Here is a 12,812-nt window from a genome sequence, read left to right as displayed (position 1 = left end):
ATTGTTTCAATAGGTTGAATAAACATTGTTACTAATAAAAACTGTCATTAAATAATTTATTATATATATATATATACAATTTTCGGGAGTTTAATTACCTACATTTATTCGTAATATATTTGGAAAACAAATTAAAAAGGGATAATTATGAAAACCCACTTGTTTTCCCCACATAATTACTTGTCATTTTTCATCTGTTTAATCCATTTTGATTATTATCTTATACAAAATGTCAAACAAACAAATTACGAAAAAATTACGAAAAAAATTATACGATCATATATAAATCTATATTTTATAATTCACTACCTACATATGTTTAGGAGTTCTAAATAATATTCACACTTCAAATGAGTAAATATAGTTGAAAATTTTTTTTTTTTTTTATAATATTGTCGTGGGTTATAGATATACAATAAGGCTATATTTTTGCTAACATTTTTTTTTCAAAAAAAAACGGAAATAAATAAAATATTGAATTTCATTGATACTTCAAAAGGAATACCTTTAGAAAGGGAAATAATTTACATTTTTATTTTATCATTAATAGCTAGTTGTTAATATTATTTTAAGACTCAAAAATGATGAAAGATAAATATGAAAAACAAGGGGATGCTATATTTGCAAAATTAGAAAAAGTGGTAAATACATAAAATAAATAATTTTTTTTTTTCAATTTTATACATACCCATATTTACGTTTACTATATCATCGTACTCTCGAATAAAACCATTTATTATATACTCTCCTAAAATATGACATTTAAAAAAATATACATACATACATGCATACATACATATTGTTGTACATTATAGAACTCCGAATTGCTGTCCCTCACATATGGAGCTTTGGTGAGTCAGTTGCTCAAGGACTTTGAGATTGTTGATGAAGTTAATGACCAATTAAGTAAAATGTAAGCAAGAAACCTTTTCGAAAACTATAATATATCCTAATTTTCACAACCTATCACTTAATATGCATGCGAATACTGACTGCTTACTTTTTAGGGGGCATAACATTGGGGTAAGGTTGATCGAAGAATTTCTCGCAAAATCCGAGATCTCTTTTTGTGAAGATTTCGAAGAAACAATGGAAGTTATAGCAAAGGTAACACTATTAAAAAAATGCTATTAAACTTCTTATAAATTAATAACTATATATACATGCATATGGATATTTATTTTTATCATTTTTAGGTGGCATTTAAAATGTTCCTAGGAATAACCGGGACAGTTACTTGTGTAAATAAAGACTCGAATATATATTCCATTATTTTTCATGAAAACCCTTTATGTGACTTTGTTGAGTTACCAAAATCATTATCCTCTTTAAATTATTGTAATTTATTTTGTGGAGTAATCAAAGGAGCTTTAGAACAAGTAAGTTTTTTTTTTTTTCACAAACCACCCAATTCCTTCCAAACTTTCCAACATACGTAATATACACTTTTGTCTATACCCAATAGATAACCAACTTAACATGAAACATGCATAACACATCCACATTTCTTTTACATTCACAGGTTCGAATACGAGTAACATGCTACTTTGTCAAAGACATGCTCAAAGGCGATGACTACTATGAAATGTATATCCAATTACAAGAGGTATTTTTTTTTATTATAAATTATAAACATATATATTAATATTTTATCCCTATAATGGTTTTATATACATTTTAATATATTCAAAAATTGACATACATTTTTTTTTCCTTACAATTTCAGATTATGAAAGAAGAAATTTTAAATGACGAAGAGTCTTAAAATTTTCAAATTAAAGTTCTTTATATTTTTTTTAATATTACAAATAAAAAATGTACATAAATATATAATACTTTTTTGTGTCTTAAAAAAATATATGCATTGTGTATATATAAAATATATTATGTTATATTTTTTGTAAATTCTTCATAACAATTATTAAAAAATTTTTTTTCAATTTCAATTGATTTTATTAAACTTAACGGAATTAAAACATCATTGCAATCTCTTTTATAAGCTTGGCTACCTTTAAAAAAAAAAAAAAAAAATTCACTTAAAATTTTTATAATAATATATAGGGTTATTCCATTTAGCTATAATTGTACTAATTAAATGGCTAGAAATACAGCATACTAATTTTCCTATACAAATATATACACACTTATACATACCATGTGTAGGAGAACCTTTATAATGCTCCTCACAACTTGTAAGAAATAAATAATTTTTATCTAGATATTTTAAAGACCCAAAAAACTCTCTATTGTCTTTTACTGTAACTTTAAAATTCGTATATGTACTTTCATTCATTATCATCTGCATTTTATACAAAAATATTCAGGATATTTAAATCATAGAAAAATATAAATATACTAATATTAAACAAATGTCATATATTATTTTTAAAATAATTCCTTACCTCTAAAAAGGTTCTTAAAGTTTCCTTTTCCCCAATACCTTTTAATAAATTCTCTTTATTATCAATAATTGTGGAACTCATTTTTCAATACATATTTCGATCAACTAATAAAGAACACCACACAAAATATATTTATTTATACTTATATATACTTATTTATAATGTTATTATATTTCAAATACATTTTTGTTACTTACAAAAATATATATATGACATTTTTTTATTATTATAAATTGTAATAGGAAAAAAAATATTTAATATGCACAGAAATAAGTGTAATTATTTTTTATAAAATTTTGAAATATTTAACCTGTTCTAAAAATATCAAGAAAATATTCTCCTCATATTATATAGCACATATTATTTTACAAATATACCTCTCTTTTATATAACGACAATATATGTATGTCTATATTTTAATGAACAAAACGGATTTTTAAAATTCCCTTTATCATTAAATTCAAATATACTAAACACTTTTTTTTTATAAATTAAATAAATATATTATTGCATATATTTTGGGGGACTTATAATTCCATTATTATTTATTATCTTATTTTTTATGATGGTGCATAAAGATAATTAAAAATACAAAAAAATTATTATAAAGCATTTTTTTTTTACATTCTTTCTACATCCATATTTTATATAGCTGTAGATGGATTAAAAAAGGACCTGAACAAATATTCTTATTTTAATATACATAAGGACAATTTCGAAAATTAAATAATTCGTAGTATATATATTTTACTCCTAACCAATTTGTATTGTCTGAAAACCGGGCTTATCAGAAAGTACAACATGCCATCCATCCATATATGTATATTAAAAATATTACATATATGTATATTAAAAGTATAAACAAGGCAATATGAAATAAGAACATGCATTAAAAAAGGGTGCAAACATCCCTAATATTCTTATATAAATATATCAAAATGTTGATAGATATCAGCATATCTAGTTTTGCTCAATATAAAACAGATCAAATCGATTCATAAGTAGTACACTATATCTGTATTAAAGATTTTTTCAGGGATTTACGTGACCCATTTGTATATACAATTACAACCTGTTTATTTTCGCAAAGTACAATATACATATTTATATTTAGCCAATTTTCACATATTCATATGGTTAGATATTTATATAGTTGAAGGTCCATCCATGCTTACATACACTTACTACCTTCATCTTACATCCCAATGTAATTTTCATTAAACTTTTTTAAACTTACAATTTTATAAAGCATTATGTACATACAAGAACAATAATATGATAGCCAGAAAAATATAATTTTCAACCATTTATTTAATGCATTATTATATAAGCATGGCTAATGAAATGTTTAAAAATTCTCTTTATATATAATACCATTTCGAATTCATTTTTAAACATGCAATAAAACCACTATAAAATATATTATTTATTTGACAATCTTTAAGGCTTATTATATATACTTATTCCCTCCATTTATTATTATTTCATTATAAATGGCATAATATTTATATTTCTTATCCTTATGATATATAATATAATGAATATATGAAATGCCTTTAAATGAAATATATATTACCCCAATTAATATATCATGTACATTTTTTTCGTCATTTATGCCGTAAATATATATAATAATTTTTTTTTTTAATTATTTTATATATACATATTACATATAAAATAAATGCAATATTGATATATGCCAATAATTAATATAATAAGTAAATATAATTATGTTAATATATATAATTATATATTAATAAATATATATATAATCAAATTACGAGTAAATTGTAATTATTTGAATTATGTACATTTTAATGCTCATATTTTTTTTTCTTTAAATTGTTCTTTTGTTACCTTAAAAAAAAAATTATTGCATTTTTTTTTTCAGCGCAACATTATATATTTTTATAAGGGTTGATTAAAAAAAAAAAAAATAATAAATATTATATAACTATTTATCAATTGAAATTATATATTATATTTTTTGCTAAGAAATGTATTTTTTATTAATTTTTTTAAATATGTTTTTTAAGTTGAATTTGTCATTAAATTTGCGAATAAGTAATAATATATTTATATAACAAAATTCATGAATAATGTTACATAAACATATTTAATATTGTATAATTTATAAAAAAAGAAAACAAAAAATTTGAACAAAAATTTATATTAATAATTTTTTCTTTTTTTTTAACCTGCATTATTTTCTTTATATATATATAAAATAATATAACCTGTATTTCATTATACTATATCAAATTACTTTTTTAACTATTTTCATTTAATTGTATATATTTTTTATCGTCTGACAGAGGGTTATTATATATATAGGAAGAATATCTTTCCTGCTCTCTGCCAATTGTTTTTATATTAAATATTTACTATCATATTTTACGTTGTTATTGTTGTTATAATATATGTATATATGTATATATTTACAGTTATAATTACAATAATTAATACAACAGCTATTGCTTTTTTTTCTTTCTACATTAACTCACTGTATAATATATGTAATATCGTTTATATAATTAACTTTTTTATATTTTTATGCTCGCATATATATTCATACAGCCACAGTTATTTACTATATAACTGATATATGTGTGACATATATATTGTATATTCCATACCCAAAATATACATAAATGTATATGCATATTCTTATTAATATGCTATATATTTATATATAATTGCATGCTTGTAGTTTTTATTTTTAATTCGTATACACAATTAGTGAGTCTTATTTAATGCTTACATGTTAATGTAAAAGCGAGCAAAGAAAAAAAAAAATATGTACATGTCATATAATTATTAGCAAATATATTATATTTTGGCATATTTTTTTTTATTTTGTGAAGTTTTCATATTAATGTTAAGAAAATTTATGTTACGAAAGCGAGTTCACTAGCATTTATGTTTTTGAAATAGTGTGTGTATAGTACATTTTTATTTACTCACATTACATATATATATATATATTCATGTTCATATATATTTTACATTTATTTATTATTGTATTTGCCTAATATATTTTTATAAACAAAGAACTTATTTTCTTTTATAGCAAATACATATAATTTTTATTTATTTGTTTTATATTTCAATGCATTTTAATAACACTTAAAAAAACTAATAACATTTGTTTTCATTTTTCGTTTATAAAACAGTGTTTTAAAAATATCTTATAACGCATTAATAATCTTAAGATCAGTATATTTTTTTTTATATTGTATATATGCTTTTTTATTTACGCATTCTTAATATATATGTAATATATTTTACATGATAATAATACCTTTTATTGTAACGAATAAGTATATAGCACTTTTTATGAATAGCGAAAATTGTTTTACTATATATATGCACATACAAAACCACGTACTATATAAATGAGCATTTTGCAAAATCTACAATATATAAAGTATACATAACTACATGAGTGCATATTCATTATATATATAAACTTACTACTGTATATGTGAATAAAAAAATCTATATATACATGTGTTAATTTTATATTTTATTAATCGAAGAAATATGAAAGAGATTCGTTTTTAAATATGATAAAAGTTTTTGTGATTTATATTTTACATTTATAATAAAATGCTTCTTTAATATAAATTTATGCATAAAATAAAAGTATTCTATATTATATAATATAATATATGTACAATGAAATTATGATATTATAAAATGGATGAAGAGAAAGTAAAAAACGAGAGTGTGTTAGTGCCCTTATATTAGTTATTTGTCATGGATTATTGATGGATATATTATATATTCATTTATGAGTCTTATTCAAATAAGCTATGAAGGAAATAAAAAATAATAAAAACCAAAAAAAAAAAAAAAATACATTACATTTATATTATTAAAAGCCAAATAATGTGTTATTTACTTTAACGTTTTATTGTGTGTTATCTTTGTAATAAAACATAATATTTTTCTTACCTTTTTATATACAATCATGAAGAAATAACCTTAAATATATATATTTATATACATATTAAGTATATACCTGCATTTATTCTTAGACATGCATATACATATATATATATATATATACTGCACACATTAGTTCTTGCCAAATTTTTGATGAAATAATTATTTACTTTGAATCATATAATCATGAAAAGTTTATAGTGTTTGCGATATATAGGATCTTTATAACACAATATGAGAAAAAATATTAGATTAGTAATATAAATATGGATACACATAGATATACGTTATTTATATACAATTACATGCCTAATTAATACGTACTATATAATAATACATATGCATATATATATATATATATATATTCAATATATAAGCAAAGAAAACCAATTATCATTTGTTTCTATATAATAACCATATAAGAAAATATATTTTACATTTTTATTTTGTGTATATATCTACATGTATATACATTACGATTTTTACATACCCATAGATATTGCGAAAACATATTATAACAAATTGTATGCACAACCATATTCATGCTTTACATACATTGCTTAGAAGTATATCATATTTGCTAACGAAAAAATACATAGAACATAATGTGCATTTTATTTTTTTGTGAATTATTCACTAAGTAAGCATTCCTTTGTAAATGTTTTATTTTTAAAAAGGAAATTGCTACCAGCATACAACAGTTGTGCATGCATATATGTACCTACATATGTATATTATATGTATGTGTCTTATATTATTTTTTTTTATAATTACACAAATTTTTTTAATTTTTATGCAATGAACGTTATTTTTATCGTGGACCTCATATTTATTTCATGAGAATTATATATATATAATATAGTTGTAATATTAATTTTCGCTTTATTTTATTTTATTTTACGAAAATCATATTTAATTATTAGCATTAGAAGAAAAACAACATACCAAAATATTAACTAGGGTCGATATTTTTATTTATTTTTTTACGTTAAAATATCGTACCAAAATAGAAAGTTACGTTGTTTAAGTAAATAAAATAAACAATGCATATAAAATCATGTGTACATATTATAAATTAAATTTATGGAAAATACATATATATCTATATTTTTAGCAAAATATATATGTATATTTTTGTAAATAAAATTATATGTTTATATTATATATATAATTTTTTTTGTTGTTGTTTATTCTTTTTGTTTTTAATTAAATTTTAATAATTAAATTATTTTGAAGATTGCATATGATCAAAAAAGTATATATACATATATATATTTTTTAAAGTCAAATTTGAAGCCGTGTTTGCAATATTTACTTTTATCGTTTTATATTTTTTATACTATAATTATTTATTTATTTACTTACTATTTTTTATTGTTAATGTGTATACGAATATATATGTACTGTTTGTATAGACATATATGTATACATACAAATACAATTTTCCGGCTTATGTATATGCATGTATTTATTTTTGCATATATTCATAGCAAATTATATATACATATGTAAATACTAAATATATTTTATATGTATTACGTATATATATTTACAAATATTTATTTTTTTTTGTAAAAAAAACAAATAAAATAAATAGAACGGAATTACCTTTAGTATAATTCTATATATTTCAATAAATGTATAGAACACAAATAAATTAACAAAAAAATACAAAAAAAATAAAAACAAAAAAATAATAAAAATGCCAATAGACACATATAAAAAATCAAAAAAGCTGTCCTTAGGGACACATTATAATAAAGACAATTTTAGCAGAAGGCGGGGAAATACCTATGGATATAATAGGTACCGAAATTATAATTATTACAAATTACCAAACTATCAAAAAACCTCAAATTATGAAATGGCACCTGAAATGAATGATAGAGATAGAGATGCAAATGAATCCAAAAAGGTTAGCAACGTCATTGATACTAATTTGCAATCCAATACATCTAATAATACCAACTCGATGAGAAAAGCCAAAATTGGAAAGAATGAAGAAAACATTGAAGAAGCAAATAAAAAAATAAATGTCGTAAAAATACTTAAGAGACCCGCAGAAAATGTACAAGATGGCATCGAACCTAAATCATTAAAATTGTTAGGAAAAACTAATTTAAATATTAAACCCAATGAAGTAGAAGAAAATAACGACAATAATAATAGCGAAGTAGCTGACGAAAAGAAAAAGGAAAAAAAATGTAAAAAAAATATAGCTAATAGTAAAAGTTTATCAAAAATAAAAGATAACAAGGACATTTTTAATTTTACATCAACCCAAGAATTGTTTAATTTACTTTTGCAAAATGTTAAGGAAACGGATGATGATACTCAAAGTAATAATGCCCAACAAATTGCATCAATAAACACCGAAATAATGGATAAAGAAAAGGAGTTGGCTATGAAAAAAAGTAAAAAAAATAAACTACATAATACAAAAATAGCAACTACAAATATTGTAGAGACAAAAAATAATAAAGATTCAATAGATGCTAAAAAGAAAAACGATTTAGGTGGATTAACCCAAATAAATAATAATGCCATTTTAGAAGGACAAGCAGATGGTACTGGTGTTATAGAAAAAAGGGTTACCTTTCAATTGATAGATGATTTACCCCTTAAGGAAGAAAAAGGTATGGATATTGGAATGGTTGATAATATTAATAAAATAAATGGAATGATGGGAAATGTTTATTCAAAAACAACATCGGCTAAATATCCATCATATGCTATGAATTCACATTTATTAAATAATATACCAAAAGAGGAATTATGCAAAACATTAAGTTTAAAACATGAATCATTTAAAAAAGGAAAAAAAGAAGATGACGAATCTTTGTTTGTTATTCCATTATATATGAGATCACCAAAGCCAGAACAAATACCAATACCCTCTTTATTTTCAGCCGATGGTAGTAGCATAGCAACCGATATGTACAATGGGAGTGATGGATTTCCATCAAACTGTGTAAGTAGCTTAGATAATATTAATGGATATTTGATCGGAAGTAATTCAATTGAATTTCCAATGAACAATCAACAAAATCCCGAAGCATATTATTCTACACCATCACTAATTGGATTTAATAATTCTATTTTTTCAAAAACATCGACCGAAAAAAATAACAGCAAAGTAATAAACGTAACAAAGAATGGAAGTAATAGTAATATAAAATCGGAAGTATCAAATTCAAATAAATTACAAACAAAAAAATATGGAAAAAGTTTAAAAAGTTCTATAGCAAATGAAAAAACAAGCACATTGATGGGAGTAGCAAATAATGTAAATAGTCTAAATGCTTCTAAAAAAAATAAAACATATCTAAACAAAAAATATAATATCACTTCAAGTTTAGATCAAAATAAATTAAGATTAAAATATGATACATTAAACATAGGGAATGTTAAACCAAGGAAATTACATAACAATGAACATTATGCTTATATAAAAACTTCAAACTATATGAATGGAACTCATGCATATAATAAAACGAGCAGAAACTTTAAAGTTGACAAACATTTTAACAACCGCAAATACAACTTCAAAACTGCTACATATTTTAACGACACAGCTGCTCAAAGGAACAAAAATTTAAACTCCTTTAAAAATGTCAAAATCGAAGCCTATTAATACTTTTGCATATCTATATTGAAATATGTACATTTTTATATATACTCCGTGAATATTTGACTACATTGTAATTTTTTTAAAGAACCAATTAAAATACTTATGGAAATTTGTGCTTACATGCTTTACTTTTATTTTTTACATGCATTGTTAATAAAAAATTACTAAAAACTTTGCTGAAATAAATTGAAACGTCTGGAATAGAAAAAAATAATCGAACCGCTTAGATGATGACCCAAATAAGAGTCACATTATGACTTTTATTAAATCATCGAAATTTAAAATATAATATAAATGTATAGGTTTATCTCAAAATGTTGTGTTTGAGCATATTTATATATGCATAACAAAGTTTTAATACTATTTTTGTGGGTTAAAAAATAATATGAAAAAATAAATACGTAATAAGCATATTTTTTTGATGCACATGCAAATTTTATGTAATGTTTAACTTATTCAAAATTATAAAAATGTTAAAAAAAAAAATGAATTTGCAAAAAATAATAAATTGGTTAGGTAATAAAAAGGCGCGAAATTATATGTTCCGCTATATATACATTTCAATGGGTTTTGGGATTTGCATTTTTTCTAGCTTAATAATATTTACAAAATATGCAAAGTTTGTTCTTATTATGCTTTGTTGGAAGCAGATTTACGATGTGTTGTGAGATCTAGAACCTTTTGGACGTTCTTGATATATTTTGCAATTTGTGTGTTAAGGTGTTCCCATTGTTGTTCATCAAAATGACGTAAAATAGTTGTTTTCATGTGTACAGTTTTATTTATTTGATCTATTTTTGCATCAATAATATCACTACCTATTGCTGAAACTAATATTTGTTCAACTTTTAACATACTAATATTTAACTGTTCAGATATATATTGTATATTTTGAACTTGATTATCTTTAAATAATGAAATTATAGATAATAAATATATTTTATTCTCTGAATTTTCAAGATCGATATTATATTTTGTAAAGAAACTATCTCCATGTGTTTTTTTAAATGCTAAAAATTCATGTATATTATATTTATAAAAAATTGTTAATAATTCATATATAGGTTTATGTTCATCTACATATTGTAAATTTTGAATTGCATCTAAGTTAATAATCTCGTGAAAATAAATATTATTATTTAGATTAATTGCATCAACAACTAATTCAACACTTGCTTTTATTGTAGATGCATGATTTAAAAGTTCTTTACTTTCTTTTTGAAAATAATATACATGTTTTTTTAAATGTTTATAAGATTCTTCATATTTTTTTAATTTTTTTAATTCCTCAGCAACTATTAAATATATCTGCCTCTTCTCATGGTTACTTATATTCCATTCTTTAATCCAATCATCAATAGATTTTATATATGGCAAGATAGCATGAAAAATATTATTTTGTGATGAAAATTGTAAAATAGCTATAAATGTTGGAAATCGAAATGAAAAATTAACATTAAATGAATTATATAATAATTGCAATATTTTTAACCGTAATTCTGGAAAAACATTATAATTTTTTATTGCCTTTATAAAATTATTTGTTGCATTATTTAAATCTTCAACACTTTTAAATTCTAATTGTAATATTGAAATTAATATTACAAAATATTCTTCTACTTCTTTATAAAATTCATTAAAACTTTTAACACATTCCTTATTATCTATTATTACATTTATTTTTTTATTTTTTTTTGTTTCTACTAAAGTTTCAAAAACACAATCACTAGCAGATAATAATAAAGAAAATATCTCAGACCTATTATTAGTTTCAGATTCTTTATCTTGATTCTGATAAATATTTAAAAACTTTTTAAAAAAAACTTCATATTCTTGAATGTTCTTTTGTTTAAGTATTCCCAAAATCCAATCACCAATAGTAACTGCAGTTACAGTCCCAGATAAATCATGTGTTAGTTGAATGTAAACTGACATTGCGAAAAAGAGGAGGCACAACAAAAGTACTTGAACTTCTCTATATATAACACTTAATATGTATATTATCCTATTATTTTAGAATGTCATATAATTTTATTTCAAGCAAAATTAGCATAAATAAATAAGTAAACTTCATCAAGTTTATTTTAAGTAAAACTTATTTTGGGGGTTCTTTTTTTTTTTTTTAAATTTACTGCATATCATAAACTGTTTCAAAGTTTGTTTAAATGCTCATATTTTACTACCGCTATTTTTTACGCTATTTTTTATGCTATGTTTTATTTGTGTATTTTATTATTTTTTTTCGATTAATAAATATGTTTAATTCCCTAGTAGGCTTAAAAATACTTTTTGCAAATATTTTTTTTTCATAATTTATTTTACTATTTTTACAAATTTTATTATTATATTTTTTCCTATTTATAATAATAATATAATATAGAGTACACGTATAATATTGTATATAAATTTGAAGGCTGCCAAAAATAAGCCTATAAATATTTATATATTTCCTGGGCACTCACTATATATACAAATTCATACATAATAAACACCGGTTTGTTTGTTTGTTTATCTGCTTATTTGCTTTGCATATTATTAACATAAGCATGCACGAAGTAGTATATTTTTCCTTTTGCTTATTTTTTATGGGCACAGTTTTTTCATTATTTATTTTCCATATTTTTTATCGCATTTTTTTTGTTTGCAATTATTTACAATTTTTTTACATTTTTTACCAAATAAAATGATACAAAAAAATTATACCAAAATGGAAAAACAATCAAGTAATAAATAACAAAATAAATTATTTCATAAGAGATTTTTTTATTTTAATATTATTATATCATAATTATTCCGTTTTTTTTTTTTTTTTTTTTTTTTTGGATTTATTT

At 21.6% G+C, this 12,812-nt stretch overlaps 4 protein-coding genes across 4 annotated transcripts; 2 read left to right on the top strand and 2 right to left on the bottom strand.

Moving 5' to 3' along the window:
* Nucleotides 1-581: 581 nt before the first annotated feature.
* PVVCY_0702030 (trafficking protein particle complex subunit 3, putative) lies at nucleotides 582-1,765 on the top strand (the record flags this gene model as incomplete). Its single annotated transcript, XM_008627847.1, has 6 exons — nucleotides 582-641; nucleotides 816-913; nucleotides 1,008-1,107; nucleotides 1,197-1,379; nucleotides 1,523-1,606; nucleotides 1,727-1,765. The coding sequence occupies 6 exons, from the start codon at nucleotides 582-584 to the stop codon at nucleotides 1,763-1,765; spliced, it is 564 nt and encodes a 187-aa protein (XP_008626069.1).
* A 119-nt stretch (nucleotides 1,766-1,884) lies between these two features.
* Nucleotides 1,885-2,483, bottom strand: PVVCY_0702020 (conserved Plasmodium protein, unknown function; the record flags this gene model as incomplete). Its single annotated transcript, XM_037634192.1, has 3 exons — nucleotides 1,885-2,009; nucleotides 2,155-2,299; nucleotides 2,403-2,483. 3 exons carry the CDS (start codon nucleotides 2,481-2,483, stop codon nucleotides 1,885-1,887), a joined length of 351 nt encoding a protein of 116 aa, XP_037490333.1.
* A 5,569-nt stretch (nucleotides 2,484-8,052) lies between these two features.
* On the top strand, nucleotides 8,053-9,984 carry PVVCY_0702010 (conserved Plasmodium protein, unknown function; the record flags this gene model as incomplete). The annotated part of the gene is made up of 1 exon (XM_008627849.1): nucleotides 8,053-9,984. One exon carries the CDS (start codon nucleotides 8,053-8,055, stop codon nucleotides 9,982-9,984), a length of 1,932 nt encoding a protein of 643 aa, XP_008626071.1.
* Nucleotides 9,985-10,611: 627 nt separating this feature from the next.
* PVVCY_0702000 (eukaryotic translation initiation factor 3 subunit M, putative) lies at nucleotides 10,612-11,916 on the bottom strand (the record flags this gene model as incomplete). The annotated part of the gene is made up of 1 exon (XM_008627850.1): nucleotides 10,612-11,916. The coding sequence occupies one exon, from the start codon at nucleotides 11,914-11,916 to the stop codon at nucleotides 10,612-10,614; it is 1,305 nt and encodes a 434-aa protein (XP_008626072.1).
* Nucleotides 11,917-12,812: the final 896 nt, after the last annotated feature.

The sequence above is a fragment of the Plasmodium vinckei genome (genome assembly GCF_900681995.1).
Source record: "Plasmodium vinckei vinckei genome assembly, chromosome: PVVCY_07".
NCBI classification, from domain to species: domain Eukaryota; phylum Apicomplexa; class Aconoidasida; order Haemosporida; family Plasmodiidae; genus Plasmodium; species Plasmodium vinckei.
The sequence above is the reverse complement of the archived record's forward strand: the minus strand, read 5'-3'. Positions and strand labels throughout refer to the sequence as shown.